Consider the following 22,501-nt stretch of genomic DNA (forward strand, 5'->3'; position numbering starts at 1 on the left):
TTCCCTCCCCACTCCCATTCTTTCTCTCTCCCTCGCTCTTTTTTATTTTCCAGCAGACTATAGGCTTAAAACCTTGGGTTCACATTACTAAGATGTGCCCTAGCCAGAACTTCATCACGTTTTTCCGGTTACTTTCGGTCTACGGCAACTAATATTGGGCTTTCATTTAGGGTTCTGATACAAAGTTCCCTTTCAAAATCAGTATGTTTTTAAGATACAGTCATAAAGAAAAATATTAAGTTAATAACAGCACAAGTATTACACAGATATGGCAAAACGCAGAGCACAGTGCCTGGGGCATGCGGCATCACTATCTTCTCTCAACCCTGAATCGCTCTAGTGAGTTTCTTCTCCCTCCTGCACAAGGTTAGTAGCATGTTACTGTGACAACTAACTTTTAAAAGTAGTTGAGCGAAAACAACAAAACCTACTCTTCTGCCTGGATAGAGTCAACTGGAGCCACATAATTGCTGGGAATGTAACCAGTCTCTCCGGTGGTCAAGGAGCGGGCTTCCCACCAATCTCCTTCCCTGCAGAGAACAAAGAGAAAAGGAAGTGAATGTGTTGACCATTTCAATGTTCTGCAGTTACAGACTCCATATCTCCTACTCATTCCACTGCCTGATTTCTTCAAACTCCAACCCAGCTCTTTGTAAGGGTCACACGGTTACTCTCTGAGTCAAGTGTGAGTTGAATCCGGTGCGGGTCTCTCATTTCTTATCTTACTTGCCAATTAACAATGTAGGACCCTGGCCATGAGAGAACTCTCTTGGGGCGAGGGGGCATTTTGCTTGGTAAGTGTCCCCAGTTTGGACAGAGGGGAAGGGAACCCAGCCTCAGGCTACTTTAGAAAAACCCTGTGACAACAAAAAGAAAATGGTAATTACGTGAAGAGGAGAATGCATTATCGTGGTAAACATTCACAACATATCCGTGCGTCCACCCATCACACTGTAGACCTTAAACTTACAGTGTTACGTGTCGGTTACATCTCAGCAAGGCTAGAAGGAAAATGAAGCATGTGCTAATACTGCTAATTTAACCGTCTATGTCGTCTCACATCCTGAGGTAACAACATCCTTTGGTACTGCTGGAGAGAAGCAGACCGTTTGTTGGCTTTAGTGTCATTCTGTTAGCCGTTACAAGATGCACCAAAAAAGAAAAGAAAAACATTAGAGCTGCAGAGCATCTGAGAACGGAAACCTGTCAGGAGGCCCAGTAAGGGATGAAAGCCTCCTCTGAATACCTGTCTGGCTTGTTCTCAAGCAAGTGGGTAGAAGAATAAAGACAATAGGTTAAATCTTGTTCAGAAATTTTCAACCTCAGGTTCTTTCATCAACTTGACCCGAGTCTGGTGGGCAGGAGAGGAGGGCTGGGGGTAGCTGTGTGTGTAAAAGTGCGGGGAGAGAACAAAAACTGGCCAGGGAATGGGATTCTGAGTCTCACCACATGGTATATAGCCTGGTGTTCCATGCGATCGCCTGTCTCATTCTGGGGTGGGGGTGGGGACTCCCAGAACTGTGGGCAGGAGGACATGGCGGGGCGGGGGGGGGGCTTATATAAGCACCACGCTCAGCTGAAAACACATGGGTCTATCACATGGTTAGAGTTCACGTGCTTGAACCCATGGCGCTGCATCTGTGACAGAGAGCAGGGGTGGAGCGTGTGCTTCTCTGCACACATACACGTGGGGCTGGGGCCCCAACACGCACGGTGCCCATAGAACCCTGCGCCAGCCCGTGGCCAGGAACGCGAGGGCTGGGGAGAATGCTACTGTCCTTGAGCATACGGAGACCTCTCACACTGCTCTTCGGCAGGGGTCCAGTGCCGTCTCTCCTTCCTGTTTTGGTCCTTGGAGGCAGCAAGAGGAACCCCAGGACTTTTTTTTTTTCTTTTTTTAAAATCACTGTGGCTGGACTCTGTCAAAGCCCACAGTCAGGGAAGAAAGAAACCACCCCAGACAGCAAGTAATGAAACTGCCAATGGTGACAAGCCCACATATGCTCTGGGTGGGACTGTGGGGGAGTGTTCGGTGGCACAAGTGACACAAAATAGCCCATGAGAAAATGGGGTGCTGTCAGAGGCTTTTCACCCTATTAAACAAATGTGAACAGATAAATCAACCAAAAGAGGAGATAACTGTTCTCATACGTAGGAAGTCCTATGTATCTATCTATCTATCTATCTATCTATCTATCTATCTATCTATCTAATGTTTATTTATTTTTGAGAGAGAGAGAGAGAAAGAGAGAACGTGCAGAGGAGGGGCAGAGAGAGGAGACGGAGAGAATCTCAAGCAGACTCTGCATTATCAGTGCAGAGCCCGATGTGGGGCTCGAACTCACGAACTGGGAGATCATGACCTGACCTGAAAACAAGAGTCAAATGCTCAACTGACTAAGCCACCCAGGTGTCCTTAGGAAGTCCTTTATTAATAAATCTTAAATTTAGTTTGTGTCCAGATTTTTCTTAGGAAATAACTGACACGTACCAAAGAATATATGTGTATATGAACACCTGTGCATCAACCACCCGACTTAAGAGCTGGATCTTTACGGATTGTGTGGAATTTACTCTCGTGCTGCTCCCCTATTTTCATTCCTCTGCCTTTTGGACTCAAATCATGAAATTAAAATGTTAATGTTTGAACAGTTTGCATTGGCTTCATTTCTGTGTCCTCTAAAAGAAATACATGCACTTGTTAAGTATATCATCTAGGAACATATGTAGAATTTTTTTTTTTTTCTCTGAACACATGCAAAAGAAATGGCTTTGGAGACTAAGATGGTGACAATGTTCACTGCTCTGAAACTCCACTAGATGGAGACATTTCATCATAAAAAAACAATACCCACTATCTCCCCACCTTCTCCTTTCTTTCTTTCTCTGTCTCTACCCCCCACACCCGACACCTGGGAAATGCTCCAAAATGGTAAAAAATTAAGAGTTTTCAGCAGAAGCTTATCTTTTACTGCAAGATAACCTTTATCAAGTTAGTTCTAATAGAATTAAAAATATTTTTTTTTCATTTTACTTATTTGAGAGGGAGACGGGGAGGGAGGGAGAGACAGAGAGAGACAGAGAGAGAAAGCATGTGTGCTCTTGAGCAGGGAAGAGGAGCAGAGGGAGAGAGAAAGAGAATCTTAAGCAGGTTCCACAGTCAGTGCAGAGCCTGACTTGGGGCTCAATCCCATGACCCTGGGATCATGACCTGAGCCAAACAGATGCTCAACTGACTCAGCCACCCAGGCACCCCCAAATGATTTAAATTAAGATGAAGAAAGTCTAGTATCAATGGTGGGGTACAGGGAAATGTCACCTGGGCAGGAAGCCAATACATTTTGCTGCAGGCTGGGACAAGCCCAGTCCTATCCAGACGATCTGGGATGAATCAAGTCTGGTTGACCCTTGAACAACATGGGTTTGAACTGCACAGGTCCACTTATGTGCAGATTTTTTTTTTCAATAAAAACAGTACAGTAAATGTACTGTCTTCCTTATGATTTTCTTAATATTTTCTTTTCTCTAGCTCACTGTATTCTAAGAACACAGTATATAATATATAAAACATAAAATGTATGTTAATCGAGTGTTTATGTTATCAGTAAGGCTTCCAGTCAACAGTAGGCTATTAGAAATTAAGTTTTTGGGGAGTCAAGGTTATATGCAATTTTTAAAAAAAAATTATTTATTTTGAGAGACAGAGTGAGAGAGAGAGAGAGAGAGGGAGAAAGTGACCGCGTGAGCAGAGGAGGGGCAGAGAGGCAGAGAGAGAGAATCCCAAGCAGGCTCTGCACTGTCAGCACAGAAAGAAATGTGGGGCTTGACCTCGTGAACTGTGACATCATAACCTGAGCCAAAATCAAGAGTGGTATGCTTAACCAACTAAGCCACCCAGGTGCCCCTCTATGCAGATTTTTCACCCCATGAAGTGGGGGGAGCTGGCACTCCTAATCCTCTCCTTGTTCAAGGGTCAACTACAATTTCCATTTCAAAGCCAGCATTAAGTATCTCATTTTGGTGCTGGCACCTAAATAGTTTAGAACAGATTAGAATCCAGCTATGGGCTCATTCTAAAGTCATGTATCAGGAATTCATGATTTTCTCTGAAGTGACTCCATTAATCTCACAGGGATTTTCAGTTATTCATGAGAAAGATAAAATCCTTTTCTCTTTTTCTAGGCCATCTAGGGTCACTTTTTCCATCAGAGGAGATATGAGGTGACAAGGAAACAATGTATTGTGTAGTAAGCCTCACAGGTTTGCCCAGGGAGGCTGGTACACACTCAAAGCATCTATCAAAAAAATCTTTTGAGCAAATGAGTAATCATCTCTCTCTCTCTCTTTTTTTTTTTTTTGGTTAATGTTTGTTTATTTATTACGAGAGACAGAATGTGAGTCGGGGAGGGGCAGAGGGAGGGAGACAGAATCTGAAGCAGTCTCTAGGCTCTGAGCTGTCAGCACAGAGCCCGATAGGGGCTTAAACTCATGAACCGTGAGATAATGACCTGAGTCGAAGTCAGACGCTCAACTGACTGAGCCACCCAGGTGCCCCTAAGTCATCTTTTTAATACACTAGAAGCTCAATTCACCCATAGATAAATAATACTCTTCTTTTAATTTTTTTTAAAGTTTATTTCGAGAGAGAAAGAGAGCGAGTGTGAGCCTAAGTGGGGAAGGGCAGAGAGAGAGGGAGAGACAGAATCCCAAGCAGGCTCCTCACTGTCAGTGCAAAGCCTGACTCGGGGCTTGAACTCATGAACCGTGAGATCGTGACCAGAGCCGAGATAAGAGTTGGACGCTTAACTGACTGAACACCCAGGAGCCCCGATAAATAATACTCTTTACGAATCATTCACCTTGATTTAGGAAAACAGAATTTTTACTATGCTACTTTTTATTTCTTGAATTATTGTGGGTAATTAACATTATTAAAGCTGCACTTAAAAAAAACCAGTTCTTACAGTTCAGATATTTCATTACTTTAGAGTTGGTGAGATTTTCTTTAATGTTATCAGGCTCTGGTCTAGAATAACTTGTGAGTTTTTATAACAGCTGCCCCTATTCCTCCTGTTTAAAGACTTATTAATAGAGCCTGTTGTCAATCCCCAAAATTGCTTATAAGGTTTGTTGGTCCCAAGAGCCTAGAGCCCTGATGCAGCCAGGAAGTGGCATTGGCAAACACAAGTAAGGCTAGATCTGTTGAGCTCTGGAGCATTTTTTTTTTTTTTAACGTTTATTTATTTTTGAGACAGAGAGAGACAGAGCATGAACAGGGGAGGGGCAGAGAGAGAGGGAGACACAGAACCGGAAGCAGGCCCCAGGCTCTGAGCCGTCAGCCCAGAGCCCGATGCGGGGCTCGAACTTACGGACCGCAAGACCACCTGAGCTGAAGTCGGACGCTTAACTGACTGAGCCACCCAGGCGCCCCGGAAGCATTTCTATTATAAATGCTGTATTCTTTCTAAATTTGGTTACTGCCATCTTACTGTCAGAGAGCATATCCATAACAATTTTATCACATGCTTTGCTAGGGCTCTAAACCAGGATTTCTCCTTACCAAGATGAAAAGAAAGTAGTCATTACCCTAGGCACTATTCCAGTCTGTGTAACATGTTTATTATATTTTAAAGAGTCACTGTTTCTAGCTGGTAAATCACTAGTCGTGAAATGTGAAAATGGGGTATAAAATAGAAGAATTTAAACATTTTGGAAAATGGGTTCAAGTTTAACCATGTCCAAATACACTACACTGAGCACCTATAACAGGTCAGTGAAGAACCCTTGCTCCCATGCCGGGCAGCAGTGCCGCCGGCTCTGTGCACAAACACACGCACATGCGCGTTCATGCATTCGAGGCCCCGATGCTGGGCAGCAGCGCCGCCGGCTCTGTGCACACGCGCGTTCATGCACTCGAGGCCCCGATGCTGGGCAGCAGCGCCGCCGGCTCTGTGCACACACACACGCACATGCACGTTCATGCACTCGAGGCCCCGACGCTGGGCAGCAGCGCCGCCGGCTCTGTGCACACGCACACGCGCGTTCATGCACTCGAGGCCCCGACGTTGGGCAGCAGCTCCGCCGGCTATATGCACACGCGCGTTCATGCACTCGAGGCCCCCACGCCGGGCAGCAGCGCCACCGGCTCTGTGCACATGCACACGCCCGTTCATGCACTTGAAAACCCAAAGACCACCCCTGCCGTCTCCCGTTTCTGCCCCCTGACAGGGGAAGGAGTGGGAGGGCACACACGCTAGGTGTGGCAGCTGCCCCAGGGAGATCGGGGTGCCATCCCCATCCTCTCTCAGCGGACGACAGCCAAAGGCTGGGAGAGGCTGGCGGAGGGGGAAGGAGACGCAAGCCATCTGGTTCTGTATTATTGCTTTGTTTGTCCTTCATGATTTCCCCTTCCCGGTTATTACCCTTGACTTCAAGATATTGCATTTGTTATAAGAACCTTATCTTTTCCCCCATAACCTTGAAAAAGGGCATTTAAATGGCATGTAGGTTGAGGAATTCCACCGGCAAGAAGGAAGACCATTAAAGGGAAAAAAAAAAATCTTTGTAATACTTTCTTCTAAGAGAACAGGGCCAGAGGCTCGAACCCGTAAACACTAAAGGCCATGCATGCAAATCGTAAAATACTGATTGAGATAGATTGGATTTTCTTGGAATGTTTCTCCAAAATTTTAACTGAATGCCACTGTAGATCCTATCCAGGTTAACAAAGGAAGAAACCATGAATGTGACTTTGGCAAGGACCGGCTGTGCAAGTGGCCTATGTATCTGATGCACAGATCCCCTTGCAGTGTGGAGAAAACCTGCAGAGGAAGAGCCGTGTGTGGTCCTGCCTACTCCTCCTTAGTTCTCACCTTTTACAGGTTGCTTAACAGTTCTGGCCAACTTCGGGACTGAGGGAACATTACACAGAATGGGGACGGGAAGTGGTGGGTATTTCAGAATTCACACTAAGTAGACTCTGACAAGAAGGCTTCATCTGAGGGGCGCCTGGGTGGCGCAGTCGGTTAAGCGTCCGACTTCAGCCAGGTCACGATCTCGCGGTCGTCCGTGAGTTCGAGCCCCACGTCAGGCTCTGGGTTGATGGCTCAGAGCCTGGAGCCTGTTTCCGATTCTGTGTCTCCCTCTCTCTCTGCCCCTCCCCCGTTCATGCTCTGTCTCTCTCTGTCCCAAAAATAAAAATAAACGTTGGAAAAAAAAAAAAAAAAAAAAAAAAAAGAAGGCTTCATCTGAGAATCCAACTAGCAATGAGGAATCCTCCTATAAATCGGAAGAGATCAAAGCCAAATTCCCTTCTCCCCACCTCGCAGCCAGCCTTCCCAACCTTCACGTATCTTGAAAGGTTCGGTCCCCTCTGAGCGGCGTCTCTGGGCCTTTCCACGACCAAACCTGACACTGTACTCAGGATGCCATCGCCACATGTCACCCCTGGCTCAGCTGCCTGCTCGCTCTGCTGTGCACCTGGGCAACTCCCGGACTTGAGCCCCCCGGCTCCTCGTGTGTCAAACGAGGACCGTGAGACACAGCTCAGACAACTGCTCATGGCTGGCACACAGGAGCCTTCAACAGATGGCAACTGTGTGCTATTTAAAAAAAATTCCTGTGGCTATGAGGGGGGCGGGGCTTGCAGAGGGCAGGTAATGTTCTTCTTGAATTGGGCGGTGGCTGCACAGGCACATACAGTTTGCGAAAATACAGCAAACTATACGCTTTTAAAACACTGTGGTAAAACATGCATAGCAAAATTTACCATTTCCGCCATTTTTAAGTGTGAAGTTGAGCAGCACCAAGGACATTCACATTGTTGCGTGACCGCTGCCACACACACTTCCACTATGTGGAATTTTCTGCATGTATTGGAATAGTTTAAAAAAACAAAAACCTACCCACACCCATTAATGATGACAATACACATGATAATTAAAAGAAACCCCAACAACCCGTGGCTACTATATAGACCTTGTCTTCTCATGTCCGGAAGAGTTACCGGCCCCCAGTGGGAAGAAGGATCCAGCTCCTGCCCTTCTTGAAGGGTGGCAAATTCTGAGAGTTGGGGGCGGTTTTGACACCTGAGGGAATTTCCTGTTACAAGGACCGCCTCTCTCTTCTGGGACATGGATGCACTGGCCCACCTCCCACTCCTTTCGCTCGAACTCTCAGGAAAGACAAAGAGCCAGGCATGCCGATCCTTCTGCCGTCACAGTTTGCTCAGGGGACAGAGTCCAGAGCACGTGGCCCTGGCGACATAGGAGAACGTGCTGGTGGGCCCTCATCCCTGGAGTGGCAATCTTCCCCAGTCACTTGGGAGCACTCACAAGGGAAACTTGAGGTACAGTGACTTGCTGACGGCACGCTACCTTTTTCTCCTTCTCCTATCTATCTATTTATTTATTTTAAAGTAAACTCTATGCCCAATGTGGGGCTCGAACTCACCACCCCAAGATCGAGTCGCATGCTCTACTGACTGTGCCAGCCAGGTACCCCCACCACCACACCATCATTTTCTTCGAAGCCTGAAGTTTTCTGGCAGGCACACTGCCTTAACCTAATGGAGGCAATATTGAAAAACTACAGGGAAAGGGAGCCTGGGTGGCCCAGTCGGTTAAGCGTCATGATCTCACAGTTTATGGGTTTGAGCCCTGTGTCGGGCTCTGTGCTGACAGCTCAGAGCCTGGAGCCTGCTCCAGATTCTGTCTCCCTCTCTCTCTGTCCCTCCCCCCACTCAAAATAAACATTAAACATAAAAAGTACAGGGAAATATGTTTCCCTACATATGATGCCATATAGACCTATAGTTACTCTTCTTAGTGGAAGTATTAAACGTACAATTTGAAAAGTGAGTGACTCTTACCCTTGACATTTCCCCACTGTCTGTTTAACTATTGCTCTTACTGGTCACATTTAAAATGCACACATTGCAGCCATTCACAAGTGGGCAAAATAGCTTCTCCTTCCCATCTCATAAAGATTTCAGTCACTCGCAAATTTTCACTATGGGGAGACGCCTCCACAGGCTTCTCCAATCGGAGCATTTAGCAGTTTTGAAAACAGAAGGGACTTGTTGCCAGCCGTGAGTGAGGGCTCGGCTAGCGCAACTTGTAAGATGCAAAAAAAAAACCCCAAAAACCAAAAACCAAAAAACCCTCAAGGCAGAGAGAGGGTAATGCGAACGGCCAGCCAAGCTTTGTGCCAATCGTGTGAGGATGCAGCTCTGTAGAGGGCGATACTGGATCTTGGCCAACCTTTAAACCCCAAACACCAACTCTGCTACTACGGTATCCTCCAAAAAGCTCCTTGGACCCCAGAGCCATAAAATACTGTCCTGGTTCGTCTACCCTTCATTTCTTAAGTTACATTGCCACAAATCAATGAGTTTAGCAAGAGCTCTTTTAGCATTTCGGGTACTGAAAAGGCACAGACTGGTAACACAAGTATTCCTTCCCAACCTGAAAGACACGCATATTTCCCCTTCCCTCTCCAAACTTACGAGCTGTTCAATATTTGGAATTTTTCTCCTTTGTGAAAACTCAGGTCATCTTCCGTCCGTGCTTCATAGTCATAAAGGGCTACAAACAGGGTCACTCCTGACAACACGAAATCAAAAGGGGAGAGATTATTACACAAGGGGAAAGTAATTCCAAGAAATTAAATCTTCACTGAAGTCTCATTCTCAAAACCTCCATCTAATCGGCACTGATAACAGGATGCGGCGATGTAATTCACGTGTGAAACCAGAGTTGCGGGGCTGAATGTATGCCTCGGTCTTTGTAGGGGAAGCATTACTTGATCCGACTAAAACCTAGAGTTGAAGGTGCACTTTTCTCTATGCGCCTCTGAATGAGTCCTTGGGAAAAGACACATATTAATGTCATGTCCACAGCGAAGGGGCAGCAGTGGTGGTATGGTTCACATTTGCAGAGGTCTGCAGCAGTTACAGACACCTTTTATCTGACACAAATTCTCCTCCTCTCAGGAGCCCAGGAACAGATCACTCTTTTCCCATGGTGTAACAGTAATATAGAATGAGATAGGAAACTCCTTCCTCAGCCTGGGATTGAGAAGACCCTGTCCAGAAATGTTCACCCCAGTAAAGAGGATGTCTTCTTGCTCTTGGTATCTGCTATTGCTCTGGGCACTCCCTCTCTCCTATCACAAATTTGCCTATCCTTGCATTGACCTATAGTACTTACCCTTCCTCATGCCCGCCCTAGGTCTTCTCATCTGGTGGACTCCCCACAGAGGCCTTTTCTGCTTTGCAGAAGTCTGCTATCAATAGTAAGAAATGGCCAGCATCCCATCTGGCCTAGGACCTCCTTCACATAGTAAGCAGAATTCTAAGATAGCCTCCTCAGTGATTCCTGCCTCCTGGTATCCATGGCCTTGTGTCATCCCCCTGCCTTGAGTGCGGAAGAACCTAGTGACTTGCTTCTAACCGAGAGAACATGGCAAAGGTGATGGGACGTCCCACAGGTGATTAGGCTTCCAAAGATTGTGACTTCTGTCTTCTAGCCACTCTCTGAACTGCCATTTTGGCTTGAACACTTTGATGAAGCAAGCTGCCATGTCGGAGAGGCACACACGACAAAGAACTGAGGGTGGCCTCTGGCCAACAGCCAACGAGGAACTGAGTCCTGCCAACACCATATGAGCTTGGCAGCAGATCCTTCTTAGTTGGACTGTGAGATGACTAAAGCCCAGCCAACACACCTTGATCGCAGCTGGTGAGAGATTCTGAAATAGAGGACCCAGTTAAGTCATTCCTGGATTTCTGACCCACAGGAATTGTGAGACCGTAAGTATGTATTGTTTTAAAGCTGCTAAGTTCGTGGTAATATGCGGCAATCGTTAACTAATACATCCCATTTCTCTGCTCTTTGCTCTCTTACTTTGCTGTCCACACACTTCAAAGTACCTGATATGGTCTAAAGAATGCACAACATGGATTCCATTCTTCACCAAGCTGCCATTTTGCTGTGTCCGTAGTTCCAAGGGAACAGATGTGCCTGTGGGACCACTCAAAAACCAGAGAAGGAGGTGGGGGCTTGTCTTTCCACCTCATCCCAAGTGGGGTTTCCCAGTAGGAGAACTGGTATTCAGAAGGTCTGACCATGCACAGCAGCAGGGCTCGTTTGGCAACTTTAGATTTCTTTGAAAGGTTGGAAGAGAAGACTGGCTTAAACAAAGAAGTGGAAGCCTGTAGGTCATGCCTGTTCTCACTGAACACTCCGTTAACAGATTCCTTTTGTTACATAATTTGAAAACAAACCCAAGCTCCATTGTGTAGAAGACAAGGCACAGGGGGATGGATACTTCCATTCTCCCTCTCTCTCCCTGCATCAGCCTGCAAATTCTCACTGGGACTTTTATCTTCTAAGGGTGGAGGGGAGAGTCAAAGGAGGTCACCGGGGCACACAGACATTAAAGCACTAAAAGCAGTGGTGGAGAGACAGACCTGCACATGTAAGAAAGCCCAATAATACAAGGAGGTGGGGTGGGGTGGTGGGAAGCTGGGTGGCTCAGTTAGGTTGAGTGTCCGACTCTTGATTTTGGCTCAGGTCATGATCTCACGGTTCATGAGTTAGAGCCCCAGAGCCCCACGTTGGGCTCCTGGCTGATAGTGCGGAGCCTGCTTGAGATTCTGTCCCTCCCTCCTTCTGCTCCTCCCCTCTCTCAAAATAAATAAATAAACTTAAACAAAAAATAATACAAGGCAGAAAAATCTACCAACATTTGGGAGTGCCATGTTTGAACTTTGAAATTTTATAAGGTGGTCTCTTATATATATTGTCCCTGACGATAGTATAGACTCCCATGTTTAATGCCAAGTATCCCCTCCAGTGACTTTATGAATGATACCTGCAGGCACACGGATTCGTACCCAGCATTCATGAATGAACAAGGTCAATGTCTGCATCAGTAGAATTCAGTCTGGTTGGCAAAGAACTCAGCAGGCACAGGAAGTGTGTGTCAGTGCATTTTTGGCCCTCCCCCCCCCCTTTTTTTTTTGCTCCTGCATCCTCAGAGACAGACTTCCATAGAATGCCTCCTTCCTTCCAGGTACCTTCCGGGAAGGTAGGAAGGATGGGTGAGTGTGCTAACATTGATTCACTCATGCAAAGCCTACCTTAAAAGAAAGCTGGATCCCTTACAACACAATGACATAATGCCCAAGGCTCTGGGTCAGGTCCCCTGGATATAACTACACTGCCTTGTTGCATGCAGAGGAAAAAAAAAAAAAAATCCCTGCTAATGCCTCAGTAGTGCCAACTCCCCAGGTAAAAAGGCACAGTGGGTCCTTATGTAAGACATCGCTTCCCAAATAAGCCAAAAGCATAATGGTTGATGTATATCTCCTTAAACTTTTGCAATAAACAGAACAATTTTAGAATAATGTCTAATATCTAGTTACCATGATTCACATGCTGGGAGAAGATTTGGAAGGCTAAGGATGCATGAGATAACTTACAAATATTTTGCAAAACATATGTCTGAGAACGTATGCCAGACATTTTACAAAGTATTAGCTAAGTCAGCAAATGTACATGGCAGTAAAACAGAGTCTTGTGGTGGGAAAGAGAAGGAAACTTAAAAAAAAAAAATGAAAAGGATCCCTTAAGGATACATAAGATTTTATTTAAAAAATTTTTTTTTTTAGTTTGAGAGAGAGAGAGAGAGAGAGAGAGAGAGCATGCAAGCAGGGGAGGGGGCAGAGACAGAGAGACAGAGAATTTCAAGCACAGAGCCTGATGCAGGGCTCGATCCCACAACCCTGGGATCATGACCTGAGCCAAAATCAAGAGTTGGACGCTCAACTGACTGAGCCACCCAGGAGCCCCAAGATTTGGCGCCCCAAGATACATGATACAATTGAGGGTTGGTAAACTCAGTCATATGGAAGGTGGTGGGAAGGTCAGAAAGAATTAATGAAGATCAATGGCCAAAAACTAATGCTGCCAAATGTTCCCACTAGCTGGAAGGTGACAGGCAGGCTGACGATCAGGAAGATGAGGGAGAAGGTTCTACCCATGCAAAGTGGCTCCTAACTGGGCTTTGGGAGGAAGGAGTGCATTGATATCTGGAGAACTCAAAATACACACTCAGATCTAGTCCTGGAGCTTCTGATTCAAAAGATCTTGGCTGGGACTCAGTATTTTGAAAAGCTGCTCGTCATTCCGAGTCAGCCAGCCAAGCTTGAGACCACTGGTTGGCAGAGAGTACCTCAGTGGAAGCTGTACCTCCTAACCCATGCAGGATCTGCACAGAGCAGCACTTGGGGGTCACCTCATACCACTGTGGCCAGCATTTTCATTTGCCCATCAAGCCTTATGTTCTTTGTGTGTTTTTTGTTTTTGTTTTTTTTTTTCTGTTTTCCAGCCCCTCATCTGGCAGCAGGTGGGTGGAGACTGATGAAAAACTTAACGCTAAGTCCTTAGTCAAAGGGAGCTGACCGGAACACAGATGTTCAATTGTCAAAAGAATTAAGAACAGCTCGATTCTTACCCGTTCCTCCCCTGGTACGCAAGGTCCCAGTGTGAGATGAAGAGTTCACACCCCCAAAGACAGTGAGTCCTTGGCCCCCGGCTGCATGGAAGTTGTTGTAGTTCGGGATGGAGGTCACGCCGAAGCTGGGGTAGTGCTGAGGAGTGGGGTCTGTGCCATAGCGGTACCCGGAGCTCTGGTTCAGGCTGCCATCCCTCTCCTCCGTCAGTTTTGTTGCTTCTTTATCCTTACATTGCACACAGCCCATTATCTAAATTCCTGCCGGAAACAAAAAGGAGGCATGTGAACTTGGATGCTCCTTAGTTGCTGGGTGGTTGGATTAAAGAGGAATCATTTATAAGGCTCATCCCTGGATGCTTCAGGCCTGTAAGGGACAAGAAGAAAAGCAGCGGCTAGACTTTATGGTTAGAAGCAATCTCGGTGCCCCTGACAACCACATTTGTTCCCCACGTGCTCTGGGTGATGGGATCCACCCAGAGTACGGTCACGAGGCAGCAACTCCCTCAAATGAGGTCTACACCCCTTAAAATTCTGTAACACTACATACCTGCCTAAAGATAATCTAATACTACTTCTTATGCTTTTCTTTAGTCACCTAAAAGAATAGTGTACACTCTATAAAGTGAGCTTTTGCAATATTAGAATGAAAACCTATATCATGGCCCCCCAAAAAAAATCTAAGGAAGAGCAGGGAGGAGTGCTGGGAAAGCCAGAACACAGCTCCTACAACAGCTCATCATACCTCTTCCCTCACGGGTACCCATTCTTGAGACACACACTTGGTAAATTTTAAGCAGGAAGAGTGATATGTATCAAAATTAGGAAATAGTTGCCGGATGAAAAAGAAAATTGCCAGTAACTAAGAGGTCCAAGTATATTTGCAGGATGTCATCATAGCCTACAGTAACAAAATCATTTACAGCTGCTAATTAACTTTTCCAATTTCCATTAGCTTTTGACATCTTTCAAATATTAAAAAAAATCAATCCCATGTTTGAGAGTTAGTGGTAGATTAAAAACTCAAGTTGCCGTTATCCCACACTCCTCCAAATCTACTTCTCCTGTGCTCATCTCAGACACACACCACCAGTGACTGACTTGCTCAAGTCAGAATCCTGAGAAGCGACTTGATTTGTTTCCTTTTTACTTCTTACTCTCCTTGTCTCATGCCCTACTATCTAAACATGCCAAACTTCTCAGTTCCTTAAAGGTTCCATTTCTTCTGCTCTCCTTCAGGCCTTGGAACATGGCCTTGAACATTCTTTCCTGAGGTGCAACAGAGCCTTCATGTTCCAGGTGAGACCGCTTCCTCTGCAAAGCCTTCTCTGACCCCCGTACCCACCCTCCACATCTAGGGTGATGCTCTTCCTAAGTGCTTCCACGGCATCCTGATTTCCCCCATCATGGCACCTCTTGCGCCATATTGGAACATGGTCTGTCCACCTGTCTCATTACCCAGTGGACTGTGGGTTCCACCAAAGCAGGGCCCTGTCCATTTTTGTCATAGCTATAATGCAGTGCCTGACATGTGGTAGGTCTTCAATAAACAGCAATCAAATGAGTGAAGATTCTCCAGTCCAGTATGTTTCTCTTTCACCCTTTCTCTCTGCATCAAGACCAACCCTTCTCTCAGTGGCCTACACTAGCACTTGACCTTGCAGTTCTGAATCTATTGGCATGTGTGACAAGTAAGGAGGATTCAGAAATACAAGGTTAAGTTGGTTGAATGGTCCTACTTTGGACTATAATACCCTGTCAAGTTGATGGGGGTAAGTACAACATGCAATGGATGGCCCTGCCACAACTCTGAAAAGTGGCCCATATGAAATCAAAGGCTCAAATAAGAAACACAATGGCATCATGTGTAATTACACGTGTTCACTGGGGAGGGCAAAGCTGGTACAGGAATGGAAGGGACTTGAAGTAGTGGAGGAGAATGAAAGAGCCAGTTTTTCTTAGTATCTTGCAATCCAAAGTGGGGAGTGCCACATCAGATACAGACTCTTGGGAGGGCGTGGGGGGTGGAGGGGGGCACTGTTCTGAACACTGCTTTTCTGGGGAACAGGGTCATGAAAGCAGCATCGGACTGCTCTAATGTCCTCTCACATTACACATTTCAATAAATACCTATTGAATTCAATGAATTCAGTTGAATTCAATGAATTCAGTTGAATTCAATGTCAGTTCCTGAGAATGGAAACGTCTGGAAATGAGCCGCCTACTGCTTGAGCTGAGATCACCAAATCTGGAACACATTTACACGTAAATCATTCGAGATGAACTTACAGTGTACTGTGTCCAACACGCTAACTTATGGTAGATAAATGCAATTTTAACAAATTTCCAATAGGAAATGCAAACGCTGTCCGAGGCATGATTTATGGAAGGAATTTCATCGTTTGTTGTTGCTATTGCTTCATAAGATTGATAAATATCTTGCTCGCTTTATATTAACTCTTTCATGGCAGAAAGTTCAAAGGTCAGACAGAAGACAGTTCTTGTTCCAGGCGCCTTTTTCAGGGATTTCAGTGATCTACTATAATTAGAAGATGTAAGACCTGAATCACAGAAGCACATCATTTACACCAGTGGTTCTCAGCCGGGGGTGACTTCACTCCCCTCACCCCACCCCCTTTACTCTCCAAGGGACATATTAGGCAATGTCCACAGACATTTTCGGTTGTTACAACTCAGGGATAAGAGGTACTACTGGTACCCAGTCGGTAGAGGCCAAGAATGCTGCTGATAAACATTCTACAATGAACAGGACAGCCTCCAATAACAAAGAATTAACTGGCCCCAGATGTTAACAGCATCAAGGTCAAGAAATCCTGCCTTATGAAGGAGAAAGAACTTATATCTATATCTTTGAAACAGCATAACAGCTGTTTCCCTTACATGTGTGCGATCGGCATGCAATCCAGAATGATAGGCACTCTAAGTAGAAGGAAGCCATTGAAAAAACTGACACGAAATGCTGATTCTTCTCTAGAAGCTTACTCCTTGGGATAGAGAAAAGAAGCTAGAACCAATGAGAACTCCCATTACAAACTACTCTTCCAACTCCAACAAAACAAAATGCTACATCAGAACCCCACTGAAAACAGGACTAAGGAAAAAACCAATCTTTCAAAATCCGCTAAGAAAAGGTATTACCACTGTAATAAACAACTAATACCGTCCATATAACTCTATGAAATAATGAAAGGAAACAAATAGTAAGCTCCTTGCAGGCCGGGATACTCTTCGGTTTGGTTTTGTTATTACATCCCCAGGGTCCAGAACAGTGCCTGGCACGCTGCAGGAGCTCAATAAATATTTGTTAAATGGTTAGAATGCTAAAAAGCAACACTCAGTCAAAAATCATTTGGAAGAAAATGATTCTTTTTTGTAGAAGGGGCAGCTCTGTTACCACTTCATGTATGTGCAATTTTGAGTAGGAAATGTTTCTGCACGGATCTTGCTTACTCTCTTCCTTTCACTGACAGACATGAAGAAACCAAAGTAAGTCAGTAAATGCAGGCTCAAGACATTAAAAGTTAATTGCAATGAAAATATTTTTGTAAGAACTTGTGGTTTTCTTCCTCCCACTTGGGGCAGTCAGACCAACCATCTCCTGATGGAAGAGTCAGAAGGTGCTCCATGAGCCGTACTCAATATGACTTCAGGCTCCTTGCCACAAGGCAAACCTCTGAGCATTCGAGTTAAAATAAAAACATCCTCTCCACATATACAGTTCTGTGGTGTGGCATTTATGGCCAACGGCCAAGGCTGTAGGTCCATTATGAACATATAGCGTACTAACAGACTTGCCCTAGATCTGTGGGACACTGGGAAACGCTGAATACTGCCATCCCAAAAGTGGGGCCCTGGAGTTACTCTGATAAGTAAATCATATACTATGAACTCATGACCATCATTCTCTGCGTGTTGTATACCTAGACAAAACTGACTGACGAACTCTGACCAATAAGAGCCTATGACTGTGGTCGAGGTGTCTGGATTGTAGCCGTGAAGCTGCCCACCCCCTGCGCCCCCCCTAACTCCTGCCATTCTTCAATCCTTTGGCAAAACTAAAGGGCTCTGTTTCTATTATGCAAGTAAAACCCGATTTACATAAAATTTCCTGAGTCCTGTGGATCTTGTATGCGCCAACGGCATTACGCAACTCAGGAAAGAGTTGTCGAAGAGAGAATCCAAGGATCGTCACACCCTGTTCGTGTGAGTCTGGCAGACATTGTCAACTGATCACAGCACTTTCTGGTGCTATGCCACATGTGGCCTCAGAATCCTTCTCCATATAGCCCTTGGGTGATTGACTGAAGCCGCCATAAAAGATGGAATCTATCCACTACTCTGGGCATAGGCTGCTTTGATCCAGAATGAGTCCGGTTGAACATCTATTCCCTTCACTGATGCCACAGACCATAGTCTGGTTTGCTAAGTGCACGTTAAACACAGATAAGCTCACACATCCTTGTATGCCAACCAATAAAGCAACACCTGTATACTCAGGACTTCTGAGAAGATTTCTGGTGTGTACGAGAGCTATGTACCAAAAAGGGGAATAGGCTACTGGCAGTTGTCTGCAAAAGCAAATTACCTTCTCTTTTTTAAAAAAAATTTTAAATGTTTATTTATTTTTGAGAGAGAGAGAGAGACAGACAGACAGACAGGCAGGCAGAGAGAGGCAGGCAGAGAGACAGAGAATCCAAAGCAGGCACCAGGTTCTCAGCTGTCAGCACACAGCCTGATGCAGGGCTTGAACTCATGGACCAGAAGATCATGACCTGAGCTGAAGTCAGATGCTTAACCAACTGAGCCACCCAGGCGCCCCACAAATTACCTTCTCTTGAGACACATAAACTTGAAGGCAGAGGAGAGATGGCAGGAGGAAGAGAGGTGAAAATAACAACCATTTTAATTTCAGCAATTTGAGCACTTTTGCACCAGAAACCAAGCCAGGTGGATGTGGAGAAGTGAGAGCCCTGAGGCAGAAGTCCATCCTTGCTGTTGATTGCCCCGACTTTGAAGAGTGACAGGTGGAGCCACACTGGCCTGTACTTTCAGGTGGCATGTCTCCTGGTGGTATCCCTCACCATCCCTATAGCTGGTCTCCACTTTGCCTGGGTGAAAATCATAACACAAGCGAAGGAACAAGGAAGGGCACCTAGAAACCAAACAAGCAATGGAGATGGGGACAGCTGAAAAAGAACTCAAAGCTGCATTGTAGATCAACTGCACAGTCTCATACACTTCTCTGGGAACACAGCAACAACTATAGTTTAATGAGCAACCATCCTTTTCTGGTCAACAATAATAACATGAGGCAAAAGGAGAAGATGTGGCAGAAAGTACTGGAAATGACTTCTGGATAGAAGATTCATGACAGGGGGTTCTTGATCCTTTTCAAATTGGAAACACCCACAAGAATCAACCTGAGGTATCTCGCTACATTCTCCATAGAGAAAACAAATCCCTTGAAAGTCTAAAGATTGGTCTATTTTATTTGGCATGGTTGACTTTAACAAAGAGTAATTATCCCATGTGGATTTGGCCTCATCAAATGAGCCCTTGAAAAGGACTGGGCTCTCTCTGGAGAAGTAGATACAAAGTGTAAGAGGCATTCCAGGGAAGGGATGTTCTCCAATGCTGGCTTTGCAGATAGAGGGGGCTATGTGGCCAGAAACACGAGTGGCCTTTAGGAGCTGAGAACAGTCCCCACTTGGCAGAAAGCAAAGAAATGGGAACCTCAGTCTTAAAACTACAAGGACCTGAAGATAGATTCTTCCCTAGTCAAGACTCCAGAATATTGTTGGTCAACACAGCTTTGGGAGCAGAGAGGTCAGCCACACCATACCCACACTCTCAGAACTGTGAGTTAATAAATGGCGGCTGTTTAAGCTGCTACATTTGTGGTAATAGTTACACAGTAAGAGAAAGCTAGTATATATTTTGGTGGCATGGGCACCACTGAGATGAAGGCTCCAATGTTGGTAGTGATGACCGATATCAAAGGAGGGCTCTCTGCCAGCCAGGTACTATGCTATGTACTAGAACATGCCATCTCACTAAATTCTCATGACAATCCTAAGACGGAGGTATTATTTCCCCTCACTTTACAACAGAGGAACGGAGGGTTATGAGACTTTGCCCGCAGCTCGGTTAGGGGTGGAGACGGGACCTGAAGCTAGACAGACTGATCCCATGGCTGGCACATGGAGCCTGTAGACCAGAGTTGCTTTCTGCCCCATGGACTCCTGGCCGGTCCATGCCAGGGTTTGGGTGTGAGGTAAAAGGAGGGGAAGAGGGAGAGGCCTGTGGGGATGGCCCCCTGGTTCTACAGAACCTAGCTTCATGTGTGTGACTAACGGGGGCCCTGACATCAGAGACTGGGCCACATTCCCCACATTCACACGCTGCCTCAAAACTGTGGACTCTGTGAGGGTGCCAGGACCATGCCAGGCCTGGTGAGTCACCAGCTTCCTTCAGGTGGTGTGTGTGTGTGTGTGTTGGGGGGGGTGTGGTTCTTAATGAACGTTTGAGCCAATGCACTGAAGCTCCCCTTAGTTTCCTGATTACTTCCTAGATGTGGCGAGTGTTTATATACACCATGGAGGAGTGAGCGAACACCGGTTTCCTTGCTATAAGTGAGCTTTCCTACTGCATTCAAAACATGATTTGCTTTACAGGCAGAACTTTCTGGAGCATATTTACTGCACAACCAGAGCACATGCAATGCCTCCTCCAAGCACAACATAACAGATTTCTGCTCTTGGTGGCGCCGTGAGGGAGAGCCTCCCCCACCAAACACGAGCAATAATACGTCACATCTTTGAGGTGAGAAGACTGAGGTGAACTCAGGAACATACACAGGGTGGATGGGGCAACATGCAACGGTGGGAGGAAGGAAGGAGCCCATCTAAAAATCAGATCGAAGCTTTGCTTTGGAAATGAGAAGAGGTGGTGTTGGAAGATCATTTGTGCATTCTCACAAGTATCACATTACTTCAGGAAAAACACCGCCTTCCTGGCACCTAGAATATTTTCTGGCTGCCCCCTCCCCCACCGCCCCTACGGCCCGTCTGGTCCGAATGACCCCCGAGACGAGAAGCAGTGGCTCACACCCCTCCGGCATGTTCTCTTTTCTTTTCTGTAAAACCTTCCATCCCCCTGTGCCCAGAGATTCAAAAACACTTAAATACAAAAGAAATGGAAGCATGAGACCCCAATGGTGAGATTTAACACTGCAGTCAACGAAAAGCTGGAGCCGTTCCCAAACCCAAATGGCCAAATGAGGTTTTAACACCAAACTGTGGAAAGGCTCCAGAAGGAGGAAAGAACATTTTCTTCTTACAGTCACTTCACTTTGGATCTCAGGGCTAAGACAAGGGTGCAATGGTGATAAAAAAAATAAGGATATGTTGTAACTGTCTACGCCAGAGGGTTCAGAAAGAATTAGAACACAGATTGTCAAGTTTTTCAGACCTTCTCCCACCCTTTTTGGGAGGGGAAAAAAAAGTTCCTTTGTGGTTACTATTAACATTTTATCTTATTTTTATTGATACATCATTCACATACCATAAAATTCACCCTCTTAAAGCGTACAGCTCAGTGGTTTTTAATATATTTATCGGGGCACCCGGGTGGCTCAGTCGGTTGAGCGTCTGACTTCGGCTCAGGTCATGATCTCACAGTTTGTGGGTTCGAGCCCTGTGTCAGGCTCTGGGCTGACGGCTCAGAGCCCGGAGCCTGCTTCGGATTCTGTCTCCCTCTCTCTCTCTGCCCCACCCCCACTCATGCTCTGTCTCTCTCTGCCTCTCAAAAAAAATAAACGTAATTAATAAAAAAATTTTTTTAAATATATTTACAAAGGAAACCATTGCCACTGTCTACTTCTAGAATATTCTCATTACCCCTCCAAAGAAACCTGTACTCCTTAAACAGTTATTCCTCATTTCCTTCTCAGCCTTACCCTTGGCAACCAATGATTTTAGTTCTCTATGGATTTGCCTATTTGGATCTGCCATAGGAATGCAATCATATAATATGTGGCCTTTTGTGACTGGCTTCTTTCGCCTGGCGTAACGTTTTCAGGGTCCATTCACTTTGTAGCATGAATCGGTTACTTCACTCCTTTTTATGGCTTGAAACTATTCTGCTGTGCTGATATTCCACTGGTTGTTTACCAATCGTGGGCTGATGGACATTTGGACTGTTTCCACTTCTTGGCTATATGAATAATGCTGTTACGAACATTCATGCACAAGCTTCTGTGTGGACACATACTTTCAATTCTCTTGGGTTAATATTTTAATATGTAAGGAATTTATATAGATAAGAAAGACCCTAAGATTAGGTAAATGGGAAAGCATGTTAATTGGCAATTCAAAGAAAGGAAGAAGAGCTTGTGAAACTTACAGAAAATGTTCCCTTCAGGAGTAATCAAAGCAGCACAGGGTAGATTAACGAGATACTTTCACCTCTCAATTAACAAAAATTTCAAAAGGAAGTCTGCCCAGTAGTGATGAAGGTCCCCTGGAATGCCTGTTCTCATATACTGCGGATTGAAGACCAGAAGCTAGTGTTTAACCTTTTCATAAACCAATCCAACAATACTGTTACAGAAACCTTAAAAATGGGCCTGCTCTTTTTGAGTCTGGGCTAAAGAGATGCTTTTTGACAAATGACACGAGAAGAGGTCCTATGACGTATTTATAATTTGAAAAGTTAGAAAACTTGAACAAGAAGGTAATGGCTAAGTAAATTGTACGGCATGCCATAATGTAAAGTAAAACAGAAATGAGAACTTACGTTTACAGAAAATTATTAGTAATACAGAAAAATGCTTGTATTATATTAAGAAAGATCACATGATTGTGACTATATGACAAATGCCTAAGAAATTGGAAGGAAAGACGAAGATGCTTGCTTGTGGTGTGCAGGGGACTGCTCTCTCTTCTGTTTTTCTTTTCTTTTTTTT

At 45.3% G+C, this 22,501-nt stretch overlaps 1 protein-coding gene across 12 annotated transcripts in view; it reads right to left on the reverse strand.

Annotated features, from left to right (window-relative positions):
- FYN (FYN proto-oncogene, Src family tyrosine kinase) overlaps positions 1-22,501 on the reverse strand; it is a 214,445-nt gene that overhangs the window by 45,317 nt on the left and 146,627 nt on the right. For all 12 annotated transcript variants that reach the window (XM_086707615.1, XM_086707614.1, XM_086707604.1 and 9 more), the window contains 3 exons: positions 13,519-13,776; positions 9,506-9,602; positions 432-530 (listed from right to left, as the gene is read on the reverse strand). In XM_086707615.1, coding sequence (XP_086563741.1) covers positions 432-530; positions 9,506-9,602; positions 13,519-13,765 — 443 coding nt within the window. In that variant the 5' untranslated portion in view covers positions 13,766-13,776. The remainder of the gene's footprint in view (positions 1-431; positions 531-9,505; positions 9,603-13,518; positions 13,777-22,501) is intronic.

Source organism: Puma concolor, chromosome B2 (genome assembly GCF_028749965.1).
Source record: "Puma concolor isolate L17-30 chromosome B2, mPumCon1.1.hap2, whole genome shotgun sequence".
Classification (NCBI taxonomy): Eukaryota; Metazoa; Chordata; class Mammalia; order Carnivora; family Felidae; genus Puma; species Puma concolor.